The sequence below is a fragment of the Camponotus vicinus genome, unplaced genomic scaffold (assembly GCF_025532165.1).
Source record: "Camponotus vicinus isolate PSW18456_S1 unplaced genomic scaffold, iyCamVici1.0 SCAF_10, whole genome shotgun sequence".
Taxonomy (NCBI): Eukaryota; Metazoa; Arthropoda; class Insecta; order Hymenoptera; family Formicidae; genus Camponotus; species Camponotus vicinus.
This window is the reverse complement of record NW_028141946.1, coordinates 7,378,521-7,404,716: the sequence shown is the minus strand read 5'-3', so window position 1 is coordinate 7,404,716 and position 26,196 is coordinate 7,378,521. Positions and strand designations below refer to the sequence as shown.

The window sequence follows — 26,196 nt, the reverse complement described above, 5'->3', positions numbered from 1 at the left end:
AGCATTGATCGTATATATATACGATCAATGCTTTAAATTTTTACAATTAATTTTGTTAATTAAACAATATACAATTTAATCAAAAATCGATTAAATGATAGGAATTCAAATTATTAAATAATCACTTCGATCATTGCGATCTTTATGGATAATAATTATTATTTTAATACTTAAAATCACAAATATATTTCATCCGTGTTACTTTATCGTTCTACTTGACAATTTAAATATAATTTGGATTATAAGAGAACACGAAGTAAGACAATCGAATTATATATATGCAAATAATTAGTATAACGAAAGGCTCCGTGATAAATTGTTTAATAAATAATCAATTTTAATAAATAAATTAAAATACTACTATAATTTAATATTCTGCGTATATTTTAGCGTATATTTTATAATATATAAAATATTTCGGCAGCGAATTATCGATAACACGGTGTTCGACTTTGGCAATATAAAATGTAAACAGTAGCGCGCTATGTTACGGCTTTGTCATCATTCGCACGGTGACTCTCGAGTAATAAAGTAGCGGTGAGAAACTCTTCGTATATTGTAATTTTTTTACTAAACACGATTACGATTAGTATCGAAACATAATTTGCTATAAATATTAATAAAAATTAATTAATTAAAAATTAATTAACGATATAAAACTGTATCACAACGATAAATCTTTATCGAATCGCAATCATTCATTACTGTGAATAAAAATTAAAACAAGGAATTTGTAAAAGAGAATAAATAAATTAATTATGTTATGATATCGATCATTGATGCTTATTATAATATTTCTTTAACAATATTAGAATTAACAATATTAGAATTAAAATATATTTCGATTAATGAATTAAATATTCTGAATCCTTGTTAATTAAACAATATACAATTTAATCAAGAATCGATTAAGTGATACGAATCCGAAATATTAAATAATCATTTTGATCATTGCGATCTTTACGGACAATAATTATTATTTTAATACTTAAAGTCAAATATATTTCATCCGTGTTGTTTTATCGTTCGACTTGACAATCTAAATATAATTTGGATTATGAGAGAATACAAAGTAAAACAATCGAATTATAGATGCAAATAAATAGCATAATGAAAGGATAAATTGTTTAATAAATAATCAATTTTAATCAATAAATTAAAATACTTCATTAATTTAATATTCCGCGTTAATGTACATTTTATAATATATAAAATATTTTGGCAACGAATTATTGATAACATGGTGTTCGACTTTGGCAATATAAAATATAAACAGTAGCGCGCTATGTTTCGGCTTGTCATCATTCACACGGTGACTCTCGAGTAATAAGATAGTGGTGAGAAACGTTTCGTATTGTATTGTAATTTTTTTACTAAACACGATTACAATTAGTATCGAAACATAATTTGCTTTAAATATTAATATAAATTAATTAATTAAAAATTAATTCCCGACATGAAACTGTATCGCAACTATAAATCTTTATCAAATCGCAATCATTCATTACCGTGATTGAAAATTGAAACAAAATATACATAAATAGGGATAAGAGACTTAATTATGTTATGAACTTTCGATCATTGATGCTTATTATATTTCATTAACAATATTAGAATTAATTATATTTCGACCAATACCTTAAATTTTAACAATCCTTGTTAATTAAACAATGTACAATTTAATCGAGAATCGATTAAATGATAGGAATCCAAAATGTTAAATTATTGCTTCGATCGTTGCGATCTTTACGGACAATAATTATTATTTCAATACCTAGAGTCACAAGTATATTTCATCCGTGTTACTTTATCGTTCCACTTGAAAATCTAAAAATAATTTGGATTATGAGAGAATACAAAGTAAAACAATCAAATTATAGATGCAAATAAATAGCATAACAAAAGGCTCCGTGATAAATTGTTAAAAAATAATTAATTTAAATCAATAAATTAAAATACTTCTATAATTTAATATTCCGCGCGCGAATATTTTATATTACAGAAAATATTTCGGCAACGAGAGAATTATCAATAATACCGTGTTCAACCTTGATAAACAGTATCGCGCTATTGCTAATACCTTACACGGCTTTATTATCATTCGCACAGAACCTTGAGCAATAAAGTAGTGACGTTCCATATATTATCAAATACTTTCTTTCCATAGTCGACCCTGGCGATATAAACAGTACCGCGGTAATGTTCTTGACTTACGATCATTCGCTCAGTGGCTCTTGAGCAGTGAAGTAGTGATGTGAGACGTTTCATATATTATCAAATTCTTTCTCTAAACACAATTGCAAGTGCAACGAGGAACTTTTCAAGATTTAAAATACTTCTATAATTTAATATTCCGCTCGTGTATATTTTATAGTATATAAAATATTTCGACGAATGATCAATAACATAATGTTCGACTTTTACAACGTAAAATAGCGTGCTATTGTTTGTATGTTATGGTTTTGCTATCATTTGCTCGGTGACATTCGAGCAGTAAAATAATGGCAGTAAAACATATATATATATATATATAAATGCTTTGTATGTTAATTAATTGTTAATTAATTAACATACAAAGTAAATTAATTGTAATAAATAATCGTTTAATTAATCTATAAATTGAAAATCTTTTACAATTTAATATTTTCATGTATATGTTATAGTACGTAAAATATTTCGGCAACGAATTATCAATAACACGGTGTTAGACTTTGGCAATATAAACAATAGCGTGCTATTATTAATATGTTACGGCTTTGTTATTATTCGCACGGTGACACTCGAGCAATAAAGTAGTAGTGCGAAACGCTTCGCATATTGTCGAATTTTTTTCTAAACACGATTACGATTAATATCGAAACATAATTTGATATAATTATTAATAATTAGAAATTAATTAACTTATGATAAACGACGAACGATAACTTATGATAAAATTGTATCGCAACGATAAATCCTTATTGAATCGCAATCATTAATTACTGCGAATAAAAATTGAAACGGGAGTACATAAAAGGAGATAAAAGAATTAATTTTGTTATGATCTTTCGATTATTAATGTTTATTAAAATATTTTCCTTAACGATGACCAATTTAAATTTTCTTAATCGGCAATCACTCATAGAATATTTCAACGACGAATTATAACAATAACATAGTATAAGTCGACCTAGGTTGGCGATATAAACAGTATCGCGATAATGTGTTTGACTTACGATCATTCGCACAGTAACTTTGAGCAATAAAGTAGTGACGTTTCATATATTATCAAATTCTTTCTTTCCATAGTCAACCTTGGCGATATAAACAGTACCGCGGTAATGTTTCTGATTTACGATCATTCGCTCAGTGGCTCTTGAGCAATAAAGTAGTGACGTTTCATGTATTATCAAATTCTTCCCTTACATAGTCAATCTTGGCGATATAAACAGTACCGCGGTAATATTTCTGACTTACAATCATTCGCTCAGTGGCTCTTGAGCAGTGAAGTAGTGATGTGAGACGTTCCATATATTATCAAATTCTTTCTCTAAACACAATTGCAAGTGCAACGCGGAACTTTTCGTGTATGAGTGTAAGTGCAACGAGGAATTCAAATGAGTGTAACGAGGATTGAAGTGCCACGAGGAAAAAGCGAAGAAAGCAAAAGAAAAAAGGAAGTCTTGGAAATGGATGGATCAATAAGATATGATGTAAGTCATTAATATTTTAATTATTCATCACATTCATTATTTATTATATTGTTACGTCCCCACGTCCCATCCCCCTGGATGTATTCGCCACCTGTTGAATTCTTTCGGCGAGAAGTACGTCGACGGAAGATCATTTTCGCGCGCGTTGTCAAGATGTTGTTATAAACAACGACGATCAAAGAGTTTGACAATGATCCCAGCTGTCAAGCTGTGCGGACGCGCGTCTATCTGTGATCCGTTTTACAATTATTCTGAATTCTTGTATGTTACTCGTGGTTTATTAAAGTTTTTATATCTTAAACCGCGTTATTATTTGCGCGAGCGTCAGCGTGTGCCGATCGATTGTGTCGCGCGAGTTCGATATATATCGTTCCGCGAACGCAACAATATATAAATTATTTATCAATAGTATTTATTGTTGTATAACAACGATGGTCAGCTGAGTGGAAGAATAGCTGTCAAGCTATCCGGACGCGTTTTACATTACGGGTCGTTATCGCGAGATTTCCCCTGTTATTATTCATTGTTTGTGTATTCTGTGTTTTTAATTAAAGTTCTTAATTTCCATTAAAAGTATGTTGTTATTTTACGCGGTCCGCGAGTGCCCGATTGTGTTGAACGCGCTTCGATATCTCAAAGTCGCCGCCGCGGACGTAACAATATATTCAAAATTTACATATTTCTCGTTTGGTTTTATTTCTTTAATTGTGATTCAATAGTGACTTTAAATTGTAACATAGAAAAAATAGAAAAAAAAAGAAATTTTTTTATTCATCATATTTTTTAAAGTTTATATCTAAAAAATATAAATTATTTTGTAATTACTAACAATTTATAACATTAAAATATATCTACTTAAAAGTAAAAATTAATTGCGCGCAATAATTAGTTTTAAAATCAATTATTTTGAACATTGTTTTATATAATAGATGTTCTCTTATTCTTTATATTTTTATTTATCGTTTATATTTGCGAATTTAAATTTATGTACTATATTACAAAATAAATTTCAAATTATGTATTATATTATATATAAAATTATATATAATATAACCCTCCCATGGGGTACACCTTGTCGCGGTGGGAGGGCTTAGTACTTGGATGGTGCCTTGAGGTTTATCTTAAATTTTTCTATTTATGATAAATCTTAAGGAGCCTGAAGGGGAAGCTAAGTACCCTTTCGCGTCGTCGGTGCCGTCAACGTGTCGCGGACGGCGACGTTTCGTCACCGCGTTTTCGTGTTTAGCATCCTCGCGTTATCGCGTTATCGCGTTTTCAAAATCCCAATTTCGTTTTTGTCAACGAGTTTCTCCTTCCGACGCCAACTAACTGGGATGTTTCATCGAGTTGTTGCTATGCAACGTACTCGCGCCTTGTGCATCGTGGCACTTGGTGATGCCGGCCGCGCAGAACGTATGTCCAGTACGAAATGTGCATGGGCGCGCGGGTTCGAGCTTCGCGCTCGATCGGCTTAGTGATGGACACGCTCTGCTTCGTCAATTGATTTGGCCCGAATCGGTTAGAACTCGATCGATTGTTCGGAATGGTCGTTAATGGGTCCCTTCTCTTTGCTCGTCTACAGCCACACGCACTGCGTGTGTTAACCCTGTCGAGACTCTGTCGAGTGGATTCCCCTAGGCACGATTTTCGCTCGGTAAAAGGGGTTGCCTCCCCATTTTCTAAATTGCTGATTGTTAGCATTTAAAAAATGTGGGTATCCTCTTCTTTTACCGTCTACCAGCCTTGTGTACTGCGCTAGTGATATAGCATCCATGCGGGTCACCTGAAATCGTGCTTAGCGGGTCCAGGTTCGATACGAGATAGGATAATTATGCGCGAAAAAGAACTGGTGAACTTCATTCGCCTCTATTCCGTCAATCGTTTTGTCTTCTTTCCGGTTCGGGCCTAATCTTTGCTCGTTGTATCGTTGCATTTCCGACCTGTTGGCTCGAAGTTGATTCTCGTGAAATGAAATGGGATTTTCGCTCGTACCGAAACCGGGAGTGTCGTTGAAAGTATATATATATTAAATATATACATCGCGCGACCAAATTTTTAATCGTACCGAAATAGTGCGGGAGTGCCGTTCAGTATCGCGCGTAAAATAGCGAAAATAGCGATATAAAAATATCGCTCGTGAGTGCGGGAGTGCCGTTAAAAGTATCGCGCGTCAACAACATGAGAGGAGGAGGAGGCCTGGGAGAGGCATCTTGCATCGGCGGAGCAACCTGATGGTGAATATTTATTATTTGTATAACAATTGTTATAAATCGTATGCACAATAATTCGGTCTTATTATTTAAATGAATTAGAGAAAGAGAAAATTAGAGAGAAAGATTTTTATAAAAGTCATATAAAACTTTCCATTTAAAAAACAGTTTCAAAAATTTATAAAATTTTTCCACATGTGTTTATCTCTGCTTATTATTTTACACATCGGATATAAAATTCCGCGCGATAAAAATTTTTTTAAATATTGATTGCATTTTGTGAACATTAATATAAATGAGTTTTATATTTGTATGTTATAGACAACGTAGCTTCGAAAACAACAACTCCGCTGTTGCGCATCAGTGCCGGTGAGTGAGAAAAACTTTTATTTAACTTTAAGGTAACGGATTCGTAGAGATTGTAGATGTAGATGTAGATGTAGATGTAGATTGAGATTGTAGATTGTAGATTGTAGATTATAGATAAATCCGTTGCCTTAAAATGGATGAGCTAGGATAAATTAAATTAAATAACTTTTAATAAATTCTTTCGAAATGCTTTGCATCCATTGCGAAAATATATTGAAGTATTAATTAAAAAAAGAGAATCAAGGAAAGAAAATTTTTTGTAAAGATTTTGTCTAATTTATTAAATAAAGAACACGCATTAATAATTTTATCAATTTTATCAATTTTTGATGCTACTTTATTCTTATAACGCGCACTTATTTTATTCTAATTTCTTATAGCTCATCCATCGTAGAATTTGTTTGTAGATATTGTTTTTTTAAACTTCACTTTAACTTAATATAAAGCCAAATGATTAATTAATTAAATAATTTGTAATATGATAAAAGTCATACACACACATTAATTTTATATTTTATTAGAAAATATAATATATAGAAATTTGTAGTAATTTGGCTTTATTTCAGTTAAAGTAAAGTTATATTCAAATATTTAACGAGCGATCGTAAAATCGAGCGATCATTACGATGAGCGTGTAATGTTTACGCTCATTTGCCAGTAATTAGTCGGCAAAAGAAGGAATGTTTATCTCCTTTTTCGATCTCTGATTAGAGATCGAGCGAGAAAGTGGCCAGGATCAACGAAAAGTAAGTTCAACTGGCCTGAAGAAAAGCTTTACGTACAATAGTACGTAATGTCGGACATTTATTCACGCGATTAGGGTACGCGGTTAGGGCACACGGAAATGTAATTAGGGCACGTAATTAAAATATACGTGATTAGAGATAGGCTCTCCTCGAATAATTTCACTTAATCGAGAAGTAGGATTGTTAGGATTATTAGGTGATCATTAAGATTTTTTAAATTTTTCTTTCAAGAGAAAGAAGTAGAGGATTGTTAGGGCTATAATGTGATTAATTTAGGTGATTAATATATTATGTATTTTTTAAAGAGTCAGGAAATATAGGGTTAAATAATATTAGGGAAAACGGATTAATAAATATTTCAATAATTATATTATTAATATTAAGAATTTTTAGGTCAATATTTTTTTAAGTGTTTTTTTATAGGTATTTCATTTATTTGAGGATGAAAATTAAATTGTTAACACAAAATAATTTTTATAGTATTTTTATATTTTTAATACGAATTTTTTTGCAAATTTTATGTATAAAATATGAAAAATTTAAAATACAAATTTATATATTAAGATATTTTTTTAGTTTAATATGGATAAATTTAGTATATTTATGATTTTATAAGCCATTTTTTTAAATATAGGAATAGAAAGATTTAAAATAGATAAAGAATGAGTAAAATTTATAGAAAAAAATTTATTATTAAAATTTATGAAAGGTTTTAATTTAAATAATATTTTTAAATAATAATTTTTATAAAATTTATATATTTATATATTTATTTATTTATATATTTATGGTTTTAATTTAAATAATAATTTTTACAAAATTTATATAATTATATACTTGTATATATATTTATGTATATATTTAAGGCTTTAATTTAAATAATAATTTTTATAAAATTTATATATTTATATCTATTATAAGAGTAATTTCATTAATTGTATTTCATTAATTATATTTATATAAATTTATCTAAATAGCTTATATTATTAAAGTTTAATATTGAAGATATTAAGAAAATTATTTTTTTCAGATATTTATGAATATATATTATATATATGTGAATAGAAATTTAATTATATTATATATTATTTTTATAATGAAAATATAATGTTTTATTATAAACTATATAAATTAAAATTTTTGTAATATTCCTTTCAAGAAGTAGGATTGTTAGGGCTATTTTAGGTGATCATTAAAATTTTTTAAATATTACTTTAATGCTAAGGAAAATATATTAAAATTCCAATAATCTTAGGGAATCATCGCTAATCAGTCTTGTCTGGACTATGTAAAAATTTTTAGTAAATTTTATATTATAAAATATTATACATATATTTTGGACATTTTCGTGTAATAAATTATTCCATGTTATAAATTATTTTGTATTACGTTTCAAATTATATTATATTTTACATTAACTTGTGTATTAAACTTTGTATTGAAAGAAAATAAAAAAATAAAATAAAAAAAAATTTTTCCTCCTCGACGGTATCTTCACCTTAACGAAGGCATTTGCCGGGTGAGGGGGTTTGAGTGCTCTAATGAACCTGAGAGCTATGCCGGCGGTAACGTACACCGATATTCATATAGATTATTCTTATATTTAAAATCATCTCTTAAGTGCTTAAGATTTCATTCGGCTAATAAAATGATCGTATAACATTTTCAAGCTTTACTTAAGATGATCTTAAATATAAGAAGATTATGAATATCGGTCGTAGTTACTGGTAGGGTTACCCATGCCGGACAGGTCAAAGGGGAAGAGTCAGATTCGTTCCCTCCTACAGTGAAGTTCCCGACGTTCAATGGATCACTTAACTTTTCTTCGCAGATTGATCTTGCGAAATCTGATGAGAAGCAAGATGTTAATCGTTCTCCATTTTTAAGATCGCTCCTCTTTTTATCGCATATTACTGGTATGTCACCCGCGTATTTGATGGCTTCGATTATTATATTATAAAAGTTATACGCAATTGAATATTTAAAATATTATCGATTTATTTACTCGTCGCGTTTTATCGTGAATTTTAAATTGCGATTTATCTTATAAAAATTCGCAAATAACTCGGTCGGTGAATTGTATATCCGCAAACATTACAGACCTCAAACTGTCTATCGAAATATCTTAGCCTTTGTGTGATAATAATTATTTCGCGTGCGTGTCTATTGAGGACGCTTCAATTATCAAATTACAAAAATTAATACATGTCGCAATTGGATATTCCGAATATTATCGATTTATTTATTCGTCGCGTTTTCTCGTGAATTCAAATCGTGATTTATCTTATAATTTAATCGTTGACTTATACATCGAACCTTTGTTTATCTTTCCACGTCTTTGAATATTGTTTTTAATAGTTCGCGCAAAATGCGTTAGTAGTGCGAATATTTTTTTCTACTATTTAAAAGACGATCAATATTTTTATTAATGACTGTTTTAATCGCGATTATTTACAAATGTGTGATAATTTGAGTGATAATAATGTATCGCGCACGCATCTTGATGATTTCGATTATCATATTATAAAAATTTTTCATTTTATCTTATTTAACTAATCATGCGCGAGATAGGTATCTTATGTGAATCACGGCGTTCATATAAAGTTGCGTGTTAATCGCAAATAAATCGGATAGTGAATTTTATATTCGCAAATATTTCAGACCTCGAATGTCTGTCGAAATATATCTTCGCACTTATATGTGACAGCATAATTATATTGCGCGCGTATCTATTGAGGACTTCGCGATTATTATATTATAAAAATTATACGTATCAAATATTTCGTGTATTATCAATTTATTTATTCGTCGCGTTTTCTCGCGAATTTTAAATCGCGATCTAACTTAATCGCTGACTTACATCGAAACTTTGTCTATCTTTCCACGTGTTTGAATATTGTCTTTTATAGTCTGCGCTAGTAGTGCAAATATTTTTTTCTACTATTTAAATAAACGATAATTTTATTGATGATTAATCGCGACTGTTTAAATCATTATATAAATCTTATTAAACTCTACTAATACATCGACAGTTAGAGATATAGTTAGATATAGTTAAATTATTAGAGAGGGATTTTGATAAAATCATTCGTTCCGTTATTCTCTATTAAACGTGGCGAACAACGCGATTTTTCAATTATATGTTAATTATATTTAAAATTGTAAAGTCTTAAGATTCATTTCATTTCATTTAACTAATCATGCGCGAGATGAAATATGTATTTTCAATATGTATTTTTTTAATCGCGACATTTATATAAAATAGCGTATTAATCGCAAATAAATCGCAAATAAATTCGCAAATATTACAGACCTTAAATGTCTGCCGAAATATCTTCGCACTTGTGTGTGATAGTAATTATATCGCGCGTGTCTATAGCGGCTCCGATTATATTATAAAAATTATACATATCGCAATCGAATATTCCGAATATTGTCGATTTATTTATTTGTCGCGTCTTCTCGCGAATTGTAAATCGTGATTTATCTTCTAAAAATTCGCAAATAAATCAGACAATAAATTCTATATTCGCAAATATTATAGATCTCAAATATCTCGAAATATCTTCGTATTTGTTTGATAATAATTACGTCGCGCGCTGTCTATCGACGGTTTCAATTTTCATATTATACAAAAATTATGCGTATCGTAATCGAATATTCCTAATATTATCGATTTATTTATTCGTTATTTTTTCTCGCGAATTTTAAGTCGTCATTTATCTTGTATTTAAATCATTGATTTATAATCGACGCTTGCTCTATCTTTTCGCGTTTTGAGTATTGATAACCTACATAAAATGCGCCAGTAATGCAAATACTTTTCTCTACAATCAAAGAAACAATAAATAATTTTATTAATGACTCTTTTGATCACGATTATTTACGTTTAAACGTTATTTATATAAAATTAATTTCTATTCTTAAATTCTATTATTGTATGTCAATTATTAATAATAAATATCGCGTAATTCATCATTGCTAATCAGTGTAGTTGTTTGGACTATGTAGAAATTTTTAATAAATTTTATATTATTCATATATTTTGGATACTTTCGTGTAATTCTTTGTAATAAATTAAAATTGTTTTTAAAAAATTAAATTGAATTTAGTTTTCAAAAAGTTTTAAAAATAAAATTTAAATTATCAAAATTATTTCCAAGAAGATTAAACAAATTGTATAATTATAAATGTTCAAGATATATTTTAAAAATTAAAAATATATCATATATATGTGTAAATTAATATATAGCTATAATATTAAGTCCAAATATTAATGCTATTAATATCAAATTATTTATGTTATTAAACATTTGAATAAATCAAGTACATATATTTGATATTGATAACATCATAAATTGTATTTTGTAAATTGTAAATAGTTATAATTGTATATTAATTATAATCTAATATTGATATTTTTAATTATTGACATAGTTTTGTATAAAATACAATTATAACTATAATTATATTACATGAAATTGTATTTACGATTGTAAATTACGTGAATACATTCTTATGTAAATTACACGAAAATTTACCGAAAGTATACGTATAACGATTATATAATATTAATGTAAAAATTCGATGCTAAATTAATGATCGAATATAAGCTTTACAAAATTTGACGAACGCCTTCGTTATAGAATCGCGAGTCAATTATTATAAATTTCATGATATGCTTTCCGTTAGATTTATTTATTTATAAATTCCATATCGCGCGGAACTGAATACTCATATTCATAAAATAAATGAATAAATTATGATTGCGAAAATACCGTGCTTCTTCCGCGTTCTTTTCAGGTTGTTTTCGCGTTGTTTTCGCGTTCTTATACAAAATTATTGTTTTAACAAAAGAATTTTATCGCTGTCCCTCTCGTTAGATAATATTCCTAAATATTGCTAATTAAATATAAAAAAATGTCGAATAAGAGTGTGAAGATTCGATGTGATAAGTCAACGATTAAATATTAGCTTTACAAAATTCATCGCGATCACTTTTGCTATTAAAGAATCGCGAGTTAATTATTATAAATTTAATTATTTGTTTCTTCAGTTATATTTATATTTACGAATTTTGTATCGGAAAATATTCATAAATAAATTAATAAATTACGGTTGCGAAAACACGGTGTTTTCCCGCGTTCTTTTCGCGTTCTTAGACGAGATTGTCGTTGTTTTTTTCGTTAAGTAAACGTTAATGAAAGTTGCCTGGCTCGTACCGCCGAGGAGTCGAAACGATTTTCATCATGGAGAATTATTTCTCATCGGTTCTTGTCAGATCCATTCGCGACGTCTAGTTCAGTGCCCTGTTAAAAATTGAGGATTTCTATTGTAAGATCCCACAATGGCTCTTATGTGGCACGCGCATTTAATGTGTTGAACGCACATTGCGTCGTCGACTTTCCGTCGTCGGTGCCGTCAACGTGTCGCGGTCCGCGGCGTCTCGTTACCGCGTTTTCGCGTTTAGCTTTCTCGCGTCATCGCGTTTTCGCGCTTTCGCGTTGGACATTTTTGTATAAATCCCAATTTCATTATTTTTAACGAGTCTCTACTTCCGATGCCAACTAACTGAGATGTTTCGAGTTTACACACGTTGTTATGCAACGTACTCGCGCTTCGTGCTTCGTCAAGTGATTCGGCCCGAATTGATTAGAACTCGATCGATTGCTCGGAATGGTCGTCAATGGGTCCCTTCTCTTTGCTCGTCTACAGCCACACGCACTGCGTGTGTTAACCCTGTCGAGGAGTCGAGTGGATTCCCCTAGGCACGATTTTCGCTCGGTAAAAGGGGTTGCCTCCCCATTTTCTAAATTGCTGAATGTAAGCATTTAAAAAATGTGGGTATCCTCTTCTTTTGCCGTCTACTAGCCTGGTGTAGCATATAGCAACCGCGGGAGGCATAATATGTCCGGGCGGAGCACCTGAAATCGTGCTTAGCGGGTCCAGGTTCGATACGAGATAGGATAATTATGCGCGAAAAAGAGTTGGTGAACTTCATTTTCCTCTATTTCCGTCAATCGTTTCGTCTTCTTTCCGGTTTGGGCTTAGTCCTTGCTCGTTGTATCGTTGCATTCTCGACCGATTGGCTCGAAACTGATTCTCATAAAAGAAATGGGATTTTCGCTCGTACCGAAACCAGGAGGGCCGTCCAAAGTATATACATATTAAGTATATACATCGCGCGATCAAATATAAAAATTATATGTATCGTGATCAAATATTCCGCATATTATCGACTTATTTATTCGTCGTGTTTTCTCGTGAATTCAAATCGTGATTTATCTTATAAAGATTCACAATTGACTCGGACAGTGAGTACTATATTCGTAAACATTACAGACATCAAATTGTCTGTCGAAATATCTTCGCATTTGTGATAATAATTATATCGCGCGCGATAATAATGCCTATTGAGGGCGCTTTGATTATTATATTATAAAAGATATACATATCGCAATCGGATATTCCGAATATTATCGATTTATTTAGTCGTTGCGTTTTCTCGGGAATTTTAAATCGCGACTTATCTTATAACTTAATATTATCTTAATTTAATCGTTGACTTGTACGTCGAAGCTTTGTCTATCTTTCCACGTGTTTGAATATTGTCTTTTATAGTCTGCGCTAATAGTGCAAATATTTTTCCTACTATTTGAAAAGACGATAATTTTATTAATGATTAATCGCGATTGTTTAAATCATTATATAAATCTTATTAAACTCTACTAATACATCGACAGTTAGAGATATAGTTAGATAGTTAAATTATTAGAGAGGGACTTTGATAAAATTATTCGTTCCGTTATTCTCTATTAAACGTGGCGAACAACGCGATTTTTTAATTATATGTTAATTACATTTAAAATTGTAAAGTCTTAAGATTCATTTTATTTCATTTAACTAATCATGCGCGAGATGCAATATTTATTTTCAACATGTACTTTTTCAATCGCGACATTTATATAAAATAGACATTTATATTAATCGCAAATAAATTTGCAAATATTACAGACCTTAAATGTCTGTGGAAATGTCTTCGCACTTGTGTGTGATAGCAATTATATCGCGCGTGTCTATTAGGGCTCCAATTATGTTATAAAAATTATACATACCGCAATCAAATATTCCGAATATTGTCGATTTATTTATTTGTCGCGTCTTCTTCGGAAATTGTAAATCGCGATATATCTTCTAAAAATTCGCAAATATATCAGACAGTAAATTCTATATCCGCAAATATTATAGATCTCAAATGTCTCAAAATATCTTCGCATTTGTTTGATAATAATTATGTCGCGCGCTGTCTGTTGACGGTTTCGACAAAAATTATGCATATCGTAATCGAATATTCCTAATATTATCGATTTATTTATTCGTTATCGTATTTATCAGTTTTCTCGCGAATTTTAAATCGTTATTGATCTTGTATTTTAATGTATTTTGACTTACATCGAAGCTTGATCTATCTTTTCGCGTTTTGAATAAAATTCTATTACGTCGATTAATAATAATAAATATCGCGTAATTCATCATCGCAAATCAGTTTTGTTTGTAGAACTTTTTAATAAATTTTATAGTATACGTATATTTTAAATACTTTCGTGTAATTCTTTGTAATAAATTATAAAATTTTTAAAAAGTTAAATGAAATTTATTTTTAAAAATGTTTTAAAAATGAAATTTAAATTATCAAAGTTATTTTCAAGAAGATTAAACAAATTGCATAATTGTAAATGTTCAAGATATATTTTAACATGTTATATTTTATTTTAAAAATTAAAAGTTAAATATATAATTTACAGATATATATGATATGTAATATTAAGTCCAAATGTTAATGTTGTCAATATCAAAATATTTATGTTATTAAACATTTGAATAAAACGAATCCATTTATTTGATATTGATAACATCATAAATTCTATTTTGTAAATTGTAATTTGTAAGTAGTAAATTGTGTTTTGTAAATTGTAAATAGTTATAATTGTATATTAATTATAATTTAATATTGATATTTTTAATTATTGACGTAATTGTGTACAAAATACAATTATAACTATAATTATATTATATTAAATTGTATTTAGGATTGTCAATTATATCAATGCATTCTTATGTAAATTACAGGAAAAATGGTCGAAAGTATACGTATAATGATTATATAATAGTAATTTGTTAAATTAACATATTTGTTTCTATAGTACATATTTTTGAAATATTCATAAAAGAGTAACTATTTATATATTCATATCAAAGAATCATTAATAAATTCGGAAAATTTTTATATGAAATGTAAAAATTCGATGCTAAATTAATGATTAAATATAAGCTTTATAAAATATGACGAACGTCTTCGTTATAGAATCGCGAATCAATTATTATAAATTTAATGATATACTTTTCGTTAGATTTATCTATTTATGAATTCCATATCGTGCGGAACTGAATACTCGTATTCGTAAAATAAATGAATAAATTATGATTACGAAAATACCGTGCTTTTTCCGCGTTCTTTTCGCGTTGTTTTCGCGTTCTTATACAAAATTATTGTTTTAACAAAAGAATTTTATCGCTCTCGTTAGATAATATTCCTAAATATTGCTAATTAAATATAAAAAAATATCGAATAAGTGAAGATTCGATGTTATAAGTCAACGATTAAATATTAGCTTCACACAGAATTTAACGATCACCTTCGATATTATAAAATCGCGAGTTAATTATTATGAATTTAATAATTTGTTTTTTCAATTATATTTGTATTTACGAATTTCGTATCGGAAAATATTTATAAATAAATTAATAAATTACGGTTGCGAAAATACCGTGTTTTTCCCTCGTTCTTTTCGCGCTCTTAGACGAGATTGTCGTTGTAATGAAAGAGTCTTATCGATGTTTTTTTCGTTAGGTAAACGTTAATGAAAGTTGCGTGGCTCGTATCGCCGGGGAGTCGAAACGATTTTCATCATGGAGAATTATTTCTTATCGGTTTTTGTAAGATCCATTCGCGACGTCTAGTTCGGTGCTTCGTTAAAAATTGGGAATTTTTATTGTAAGAATGGAACTAATCCCAGGTTTTCCTGGCAATTTCCGACAGCAATGGTTTCGGTAGTCATTCAACGACGAACGTCATACGCTTCTTTAAAGTCGAATTAATTTAAATAATATATATTTAGATGTGAGAGAAATGCATCTATTTTTTTCTTCTCGTTAAAAATGTTCTGTCATTATTAGGATTGGTATTATTATTGTTTAATGCCAGAAAGATTTAATAGTAGATTAAATATGGATATAGCGTTGTGTATAAATATCTATTTTTCAACTAATTTCATATTGTAATTAGTTTTTATTAACTGTTCGATAAAAATGATTACGAACGAATATATTTTATTAATTATTAATTAATTATTTCTAGGTACTGGGGACATTAATATTAGTTTTTAGTTTCTTTTAAGAAACTATTTGCAGGTATTGGACATCCATCGCCATTTTAGAATATTAATTTTTAGATATATACCATTTTATATATATGTATAATAAAATACATGTACAAATTAACGTATCCAAAATATTTTTATAATTTTTATTAATATTATATATTATATATACGCGAAATTATACATGAATGTTACATAAAATGTGCGAATACTTAAAAATTTAGAGACGAATCGAATGGGTACCCTTATATCAGTAAGATATTGATAAAAAGAAAAAAAAATTATTAATTTAAACGTTACAAGAATAAGAATCTAGATAATTAATCTAGAAATTAATTATATATTTAAAATTATTTCATTTATTTTATTTTGAAAACTATTCGAATTGAAATTTTTTAAATCTTGCTGTTATCGGGTTCGATTCGTCTCGCGCGCGCAAACGGTACCCCAAAATTATTGTGTTCGCACATTTAACACAAACTCCAATGATGCATGGATTTTATTATTTATAAATATAATCGTTCGTAATCACATTTCTATAAAAAAATTGCTATATCCATTTAATTTTCAATAAAGAAATATATTTCTTAATAATGAAAGAACATGTTTTCTGACGTGAATATCAATTTCGTGAATTGAAAATAATATCGAGGGATAATTGTCTTTGATTTACTGAAATCATTGCTATCGGGATTTACTGAAATCATTGCTATCGGGAATAGTCCGGAAGATCCAGGATTCGTTCCCTTCTACGATGGAATTCCCGACGTTTAATGGATCACTTAACTTTTCTTCGCAGATTGATGTTGCAAAATCTGATGTAGAAACAAGATGTTAATCGTTCTCCATTTTTAAGATCGCTCCTCTTTTTATCGGATTACCGATCACTCACGTATCTGCAATTTAATATTTTGAATTTTATCGATTTATTTATCGTCTCGTTTTATCGCGAATTTTAAATTGCGATATATCTTATAAAAATTCGCAGTAATTCGGTCGCTGAATTGCATATTCACAAACATTACAGATCTCAAATGATTGTTGAAATATTTTCGATTTTCTATATTTACGTGATAATAATTATATCGCGCACGTGTCTATTGAGAGCTTCGATTATTATATTATAAAAATTATACGTATCGCGATCAAATATTCCGCATATTATCGACTTATTTATTCGTCGCGTTTTCTCGTGAATTTTAAATCGCGATTTATCTTATAATTTAATTGTTGACTTATACATTGAAGCTTTGTTTATCTTTCCACGTCTTTGAATATTGTTTTTAATTGTTCGTGCAAAATGCTGGTAGTGCAAATATTTTCTTTTGTAATTTAAAAGACGATCGATAACTATATTAATGAAAATCATTCGTTCCGTTATTTCCTATTAAACGTGGCCACAACGCGATTTTTAATTATATTTTAAAGCTTATAGAGCTCATTTCTTCTTATTCAGCTAATCATGCGCGAAATAGGATATGTATTTTATTCTCAATCGTGAAATTCGTATAAAGTCGCGTATGTATTAATCGCAAATAAATCGGACAGTGAATTTTATGTTCATAAACAATACGGATCACAAATGTTTGCTAAAATATTTTCGTCTGTCCACATTTGTGTGATAATAATTATATCGCACGCGTGTCTATTGATTCGATTATTATATTATAAAAATTATACGTATCTCGCAATTGAATATTCGATTATTGTCGATTTATTTATTCGTCGCGTTTTCTCGCGAATTTTAAATCGCAATTTATTTTGTAATTTAATCTTTGATTTACATCAAAACTTGTTCTATCTTTACACGTTGTAAATATTTCTTTTCATGGTCTGCACGAAATGCGTAGTATTTATTATTCATTATAATGAATAATAAATATTAAAAATATATTTAAAAAACATTCTCTGCTGGTTGGGAATGTAAATACTTTGTTCTACAATCGAAGAAATGATCAATAATTTTATTAATGACTCTTTTGATCATGATTATTTACGTTTATACGTTATTTATATAAAACTAATTAAATTCTATTATTCTATGTCGATTATTAATAATAAATATCGCGTAATCAATCATCACTAATCAGTCTTGTCTGGTCTATGTAAAAATTTTTAGTAAATTTTATATTATACGTATACTTTGGACACTTTCGTGTAATAAATTTTATTTTGTATTAAGTTTAAAATTATAGTTTATATTAAATTTGTATTATATTTTGTAATACATATTTCTAATGCATTGTATTTTATATATTCTGCATTAAATTTTGTAATATATATATTTGTAATGTAATTATTATTACATTACATAATTTAATATTTTGTAATGTGTTTTTTATGTAATTGCAAATTAATTATAATTTACGTTGTATATATTATAATTATGTAATATATATTTTTTATATGTATTATATATTCTCTGTTTAAGAACTCTATTAAAAAATAAAAATAAATAAAAAAATTTTTCCTCCTCAATTTTTCCTCCCCTGTATCTCCGCATTAACGAAGGCATTTGCCAGGTGAGGAGGTTTCAGTACTCTCATGAACCTGAGAGCTATGCCGGCGGTAACATACGCCGATATTCATATAGTCTATTCTTATATTTAAAATTATTTGGACAACGTATGGACACACATACATACACATATAGGTAAGTAATTTATAAAAATTATTTTTATAAAAATTATTATTTATCATATTTATATATTATTTTCAAAATAATGATTGTTATACTCTGGTGCTACCGGCATTTCGTGCACATAGCACGGAACAAAATCAGAAATTGTGCACATTATATATTACCCTCTGAGAACATTCATGGACTTTGGCTTTATAGTTGATGTCCACGTTTTCAATGTCCATAGAGGGAGTATCGCTTTCAGGGATCACCTAAAAACAGACCATGACCATCTCTCAGTCTTCTCTCTGCCTTTGCGCTAGCGCTGTATCTCTGGGCCTGTTCTTTTTAGCTGCACTGCTGCACTAGTGCAATTAGTTAGAGTGAAAGAAAGTATGTTTGTCTCTTTCCAATTTATTGCACTAGTGCAGCAGTGCAGCTAAAAAGAACAGACCCTCTGAAAGCATGCACCACGTGCACGTGCAGTATGTAATAATACTGTGTCAAAGCTGAATTTAGAGCGATTATCAATGGCTTCTGACGTGAAATACGGTAATGACTTGTTGATAAAAATTTCTATTCATTCCACACTAATCGATATTATTCTGTGAATAAGACTAGAAAAATTGTTGATAATTAATCATAATTAATAATATGAGTCTTATTGATAAAAATATATTGTGTCAATCAATGTTAGATATATGTAAAAACATGTATTGTGTCTAGTATTAACAAATTTTGATCTATACACAAACATTGCAATAAAGTTATTTTGCATTTGTTTGACAGAAAATGGTAAAATATCTTCTCTTAGCATTATTGCTCTGGAATATGATAATTCTAATTCAGATGTGGAGGAGACAGAAGTAGACACTAACAAATCTGAAAATCAATACAAATTTGAAGAACAAGACAAATCTGAAAATCATTACAAATTTGAAGAACAAGACAAATCTGAAAATCAAGAAAAATCAGGAGAGCAAGATAAATCTGAAAGTCAAAACAAATCGAACAATCAAGATACTATACCAATTCCCGAAACTTTGCAGTATCGCACAATTGAAAAAAATATATTATCATCTTGCGAGGAAACTGATAGTGATGATTCTATTTGCAGCTATGATAGCAGCAGCAGTAGCAGTAGCAGTAGTAGCGACAGTAGCAGCAGCGACTACGACTCAGATGATATTAGTATCAATAATAACAACAAGTACTATTATGTTTCTCTAAGAATAAAATTATGACATACATATATTTAATTTTTTTTTTAATATATAGAAATAATAAACACCTGATATATATATATATTTTTAGGGAGAAGAAAGGAAATAAAACAAGCATAGTAAAAAAGAAAAAACAAATAGAAAATGAACTTGATGATCTTCCGCCAATAGAAGATTTAAAAATTAATGTTCCTGAAGTCTTATGTGAGCTTCTGGGTGAAGTAAGCAATATATAAATGTATTTAAACATAATTTTATAGAAATGTAGAAGCTCATAAGATAAAATAATATCATAAAATCAATTATAATTCTTTTTTCATATTTAAAAGTTACATTTTTGTCATTGAATTCAGGTAGATAAAATAGTGGAACAATTGGTAATTGTAAAACCGAAGCCCAATAAGCCTACACTCCATATTGATACAGTTTTATTTATGGAGAAAGGAGGAAGAGCACTCGGTAAAATATTAGATGTGTTTGGTCCTGTGAGCGAAGCGAATTACTGCATTCGCTTCAATAGTTCCGAACACATACAAGAAAACAATATTAAAGTGGGCATGCCAGTTTATTATTGTCCAAATACGCAATATACGTCACTAATCTTCCTACATGAACTACATAAGTCAGTATTTTGAAAAAATATGATACGCAGTGTATACATGATACTCAAGTGAACAATCTTTACTGCAGACTGAATATTCATGATGCGATGGATGATGACGAGCTACCGGAATTTTCAGACGACGAGGAAGAGCGAGCTTACTACGAAATGTTAAAGCAAAAAAATAACAAAGATAATTCTGATGCCGGCACATCACGGAAACGGCAATGTCTGTCGAGTGAGTATTTCTCGAGCTGTTAATATTAATTGAATGACTGAATAATTACTATTGATCGTTCTTCAGGTTTTACTCAAAATAAGCCAACAACTGAATGCCAGTCGAATCATCTATGGAACAGAAATGCCAAATTTCAAAGGAAGAACCAGAAAAGGCAACAGGCATGGAGAAATAATAGTCACTTTAATCTACCACAGAATGGGCCATATTCCTATAACGATTCTTGGTTCCAATATCAACATCAGAGTAACATGCATTGGTCGCCTGTCCCGAGAAACATACATCCCATGTTCAATGGACCAAATGCGGAGTACAGACCGTCATTTAATATATCAGGCTTGTCACCAGTACAGCAATTACAATTCTCGAATAGCTCTAGTGACGCGGAACAATATTCTCAAGGTGCTACACCGAATTCTCAATGCAATAACATGCAATCGCAATATCCGAGGATTCCGTTCGGCGCTTCTCCGAGATTCAATTCTACATTTCCATCCTTTCCGATGAATTATCCTCAACCTCCCAATGCATCATTTTCATGTCTAAATATGCCTTATCCATCTGCGCGACCGCCAATGCATACAAATGCTCCTTGGTCATCTTTACCTCCTCCCCCTCCACCTCCTTCGACAGATTCAACAATCATTGATCGAGAGTCATTTTAATGTAATTTAATTTAATATTGTCTTTATATTTTTTTTACAATTATGTAAGCTTAGATCAGTTTCTAAATGACTGTAAATAAAATACAAATTTACATATAAGTATTTTGTGATAAGCGTGGAATTAAAAATAATAATTATAATTATTTAGCAGATAAAGATGGCACTTTCCATAATCATCAATCATTTGCTTTATTAAAAAGTCATCGTTTTTTAATTTATTTACAATAGGCTCGTTTAATTTCTGTTCTGCTATTGCAATATCATTTTTTATCTCTCTGACGAGTTCCTCTGAAAAAATAAGCAACACAAAATTGTACAGTAATCATAAATTATGCAAGAATGATGATTAATGATAATATTTTTACCTAAAGAAGAGAAATCTCTTTCTGGCCGTATATATCCAGTAATTATTACTTTGATCTCTTTGCCATAAAAGTCATCATGGAATTTATGTAACAGATGAACTTCCTGCAAACAATTAAATATACTATTTTAATTTATGATGATAATAAGGTATAAAACAATAACTTTGAGAGGCAATTTAATCAATGAAAATTTCAACTTCTTAATATTATTTTTCGCACCATTGACTTTTTCTCATTGTTGTAAAAAGGATTCCATCCTATGTTGGTGATCATTTTATAAACTTGCCCATGCAAGGAAGCCCAGCCGTAATAAATTCCAGTATTTAAATCTTCCGGCAAATCGTTGACTACAGATTCTGAGAAATTAGCTAATATAATTGTAAAAACAAAATATTAATTCTTTTATACATTAAGTCCCAATATAAATTTTAACCGTGAACATTAATAGCAATATTTGGATTAAACACGGCGCCATTGATAAGATGTGGAGTGATATACATATATATATGTTTTTAGATATTTTCTGAAATTTAATATTTAATTAAAAAGTGTAAAATATACAAGAGATTAATTGCTATTAAGGTTCAATTAAAAATTATAAAGACATACGGAAAGATAATTTTTTTACATTTCGAATAAAATAAATATTTTTTAAAACCTTTTGAGGAAAGATATAAAGTGCAGGAGGTGCAATTTTAAAGGAGATAGATCTATTGATTTAAAATGCATGTAAGCGTGGATTGTTGTGAAAAATCCTAACCTGGAACAGGGTAATACTACGTATATAACGCGAACGTCAGTTGCAAAATAAGTGAAGAAACAAGATTGAAAATTACAAATATTAAAATTGTAAATGTGAAAATTGTTCGGCTTTTGACAGCAGAGAGAAATAAATTACCACATATCATTATACATCTCGTTATTTAGTATTGATATAATGTGATGAATCCTCGCGCAACATTTTTTTTTTCTTGAGGGTCAGATCGTTTTGACTTCGATACGCATTTGAACGACGATTTCAATGTACTCTTGTCCTAAAAAAATAAGGGATACCCATCGGAATGCCGAGCGCTTTAGAGCCTCTACCGAAGCCTTTGATGACAGTTCCTGACATAAAGTATGATAATGCCTTGCTGCCCATAACTTTCGTTTATTTTGCACTAATCGGTGTTATTCTGCAAATAAGTCGGAAAAAGCTGTTGAGATAAACTAACGATAATTAATATGACATATGACGTGGCATATCCTCATAGAATATATGACATATCAGCACGTTCTGTTATCCGATGCTAGATATTTGCAAACGTATATCATGACCAATCTTAACAAGTTTTAATCTATCTCTTGAAACATCGCATAAAATTTGTTAGATTTTTTAGAGAAAATTTGAAAGACTAGCATTTGTTTAAATTTTTAAACTAAAATCTAAATGAAAGATAATAGTTTGGTGTTTTAGCTATATCTAAACAGCAACACTATGTTAATGTCACAATTTATGTTTTTAATTATTAAAAATTGCAAGCAATCTTTTCTTCAATCAATTTCTTTGTTAATCGATATACTGATACAATAAAAAATTATTTTCTTGTATGAAAATTAAACTACAATTTCTAAAATTTTAAATATCAGTTAATTTAAAATAAATAAATTTTAAAATTAATTTTAAATATTATCAATTGAAATATCACATTACGTAATAAATTACATCTATATCATTACATAAAAAAATCTATCGTTTAATTATACATTTAGTTCTATGTATATATACTTAATATGATTCAATATACCAAAGTCTTACAAGCATTTGCATACTATGGTTCATATTCTGAATCCTCTTTTATCGATAAAAGTGCCTCTAAAAGTGGCTTATAAGTCTTCTGATTGGCTATAAGCCACTTTTAGAGGCACTTTTATCGATAAAAGAAGATTCAGAATATGGACCTATATGTATACATTATTAAGTTATTATAAAGTATTTTTTTGTCGTAAGAACGTACCCGATTTCTTTTGTAATTCTCTTTATTTACTATAAAACTATGTTTTTAACAAATTGCAAGAGAATATATATGCATACGTATATATGAAATATTATTGATCGCTTGAACAATGTTTAATTAACGAATGAATAATTATTAGACAGAAGACAACAAAATCTGTTTCTTAAAACCGACAGATTTCCTTGCGCGATATTTTTTATAATGATTAATATGTACATAAAGGAGGATAATTTAAATTAACATAAGTTTTTTAATTTAAATATCACATATATATATAGAAAATCTTGCAACGACCGAGATGCTCTTATAGCAAAATTATCCATAAAGATTTTACATCTATGCGATACTGATCTTTCTTTTCTTCTTATATTTCATTTCTCTCGATTCAGTTTGCGGCACGGATATTGTGTAATACTACAATCATGCATTCATTTATCACACAAAGTGTGGGGTAGCTTGAGATAATTTTTTTTGTGTTTTTTTTCGTTTTTGAGAATTCTATGTATACATATATATATGTATGTTATCGTAAAAGTAATTACAAAAATCAAATTGTGAATTTGCTAATAAAAACAAAGATAAAATTGTCTACATAAATACGGAAAAAATTAAAAGCAGAATATAATTTTTTTTAAAATTAAAAAGTTGTTCTTTAGTCTAATTTGTTGGTTCTTCAGTTAATAATTATACTAAATAATCATTGTGCTCAATGTTGATATATAAACTTAATCATTCGAGAATAAATAAGCATTATACATATATAAAAAAATTTGATATACTATTATATCTATTTAGAAAATAAAAAAAAAGAAAAAGGAAGATTGTTAAAAACAAAAAGGCGCCGAAAGTTAGCCAATATATTAATGAAACGAGCATGTTTTAGAATTCAAAAAAAAGAATGAAAGAAATAATTGTATTATTTATATCGCAATTATATTATATATCTCACAAATACACGAAACGCAAGCTATAAACGAGCTTGCATCTCCTTTTGCCGGATTTAATCGAGGATTTTTGAATACACTTGATCTCAAACATCACGGATATAACGAGCATTTTTTACTCTTATATAGTGTATACAAGCGAGATATTATAGTTTTTGATAAACTTTGATTCAAACTCAAAGATTGAAACCGTGATATTTATTGATACATTATGTGTAATTTCAATATAAATATATAATATATAAAATATATAATTTCTTGAGTTTTCTCTAACATTGTAGATAAGGAAGAATATATGCAAGTGTCATGTTTTCATGTTTATGCATGAAAGTTTAAATCAAGAATTGAAACCAATATTAATATATATGAGATACTATAAATCCCTTACGCTACATTTCAATTGCCACAAATAAACATAGAGATCATTTTTGTGTTTTTACATCGAAATCGAAATTATACCACTTTCAATCCTTGTTTGAATCTCTATATAAAAAAAATATGTAATATCGCAGATGATATTTTTATCGTGCTTTACACGTATTACGTATGAAAGAACTCTCACGATACGATGCAAAGTTAACGTGTCTTTATTATGTGTGTAAAATGACCCGGCAGCTCTATATCATTTTAACAACGGCGTTATTATTATTATTATTATTATTATTATCATTATTACGATTTCTTTTCAGCTTTCTATTAAATCAGGCTCGATTTAAGCTTTTGCAGGCGCATACATTCACATTCGCGGAGACTATCTGATTCGATGTCTTTTCGAGTTGCTGCATGCGGCGAATAAAAATTTGTTTTCCTTTTCTTCCTTTCTGACGAGTCTTTGATGGTCTTTTCTAGGAAACGCGCGATTTATTTATTATCAATCTAATTTGGAAAGCACAGGTTTCCAGATATAGATTAAACAGATTCACAAGGCATGCCATCTACTACATTATTACTATTACCCTACTTTCGTGTCATTATATTCATCTCATTACTAAAAATAATATAACTAATAATTATATATAATGATATTTATATCACTAATTAATGATCAATTAGCTGAAATGGCCATCCTCTTGTGAGTAGGAATAA

At 29.0% G+C, this 26,196-nt stretch overlaps 2 protein-coding genes across 4 annotated transcripts; one reads left to right on the top strand and one right to left on the bottom strand.

Moving 5' to 3' along the window:
• Positions 1 to 19,402: 19,402 nt before the first annotated feature.
• LOC145960410 (uncharacterized) lies at positions 19,403 to 23,081 on the top strand. The gene is made up of 6 exons (XM_083079855.1): positions 19,403 to 19,629; positions 19,867 to 20,287; positions 20,392 to 20,521; positions 20,654 to 20,922; positions 20,991 to 21,139; positions 21,206 to 23,081. Exons 1-6 carry the CDS (start codon positions 19,608 to 19,610, stop codon positions 21,802 to 21,804), a joined length of 1,590 nt encoding a protein of 529 aa, XP_082935981.1. The 5' UTR covers positions 19,403 to 19,607; the 3' UTR covers positions 21,805 to 23,081.
• Positions 20,847 to 23,572, bottom strand: LOC145960411 (riboflavin kinase-like). Of its 3 annotated transcripts, none has more exons than XM_083079857.1 (5): positions 23,443 to 23,572; positions 23,223 to 23,365; positions 22,389 to 22,537; positions 22,170 to 22,272; positions 20,847 to 22,092 (listed from the first exon to the last, which is right to left on the bottom strand). In XM_083079857.1, the coding sequence occupies exons 2-5, from the start codon at positions 23,308 to 23,310 to the stop codon at positions 21,926 to 21,928; spliced, it is 507 nt and encodes a 168-aa protein (XP_082935983.1). In that variant the 5' UTR covers positions 23,311 to 23,365; positions 23,443 to 23,572; the 3' UTR covers positions 20,847 to 21,925. The 3 variants fall into 3 exon arrangements, with proteins under 3 accessions (XP_082935983.1, XP_082935982.1, XP_082935984.1); XM_083079856.1 differs by having other exon boundaries at positions 23,223 to 23,344; XM_083079858.1 differs by having other exon boundaries at positions 23,068 to 23,571.
• Positions 23,573 to 26,196: the final 2,624 nt, after the last annotated feature.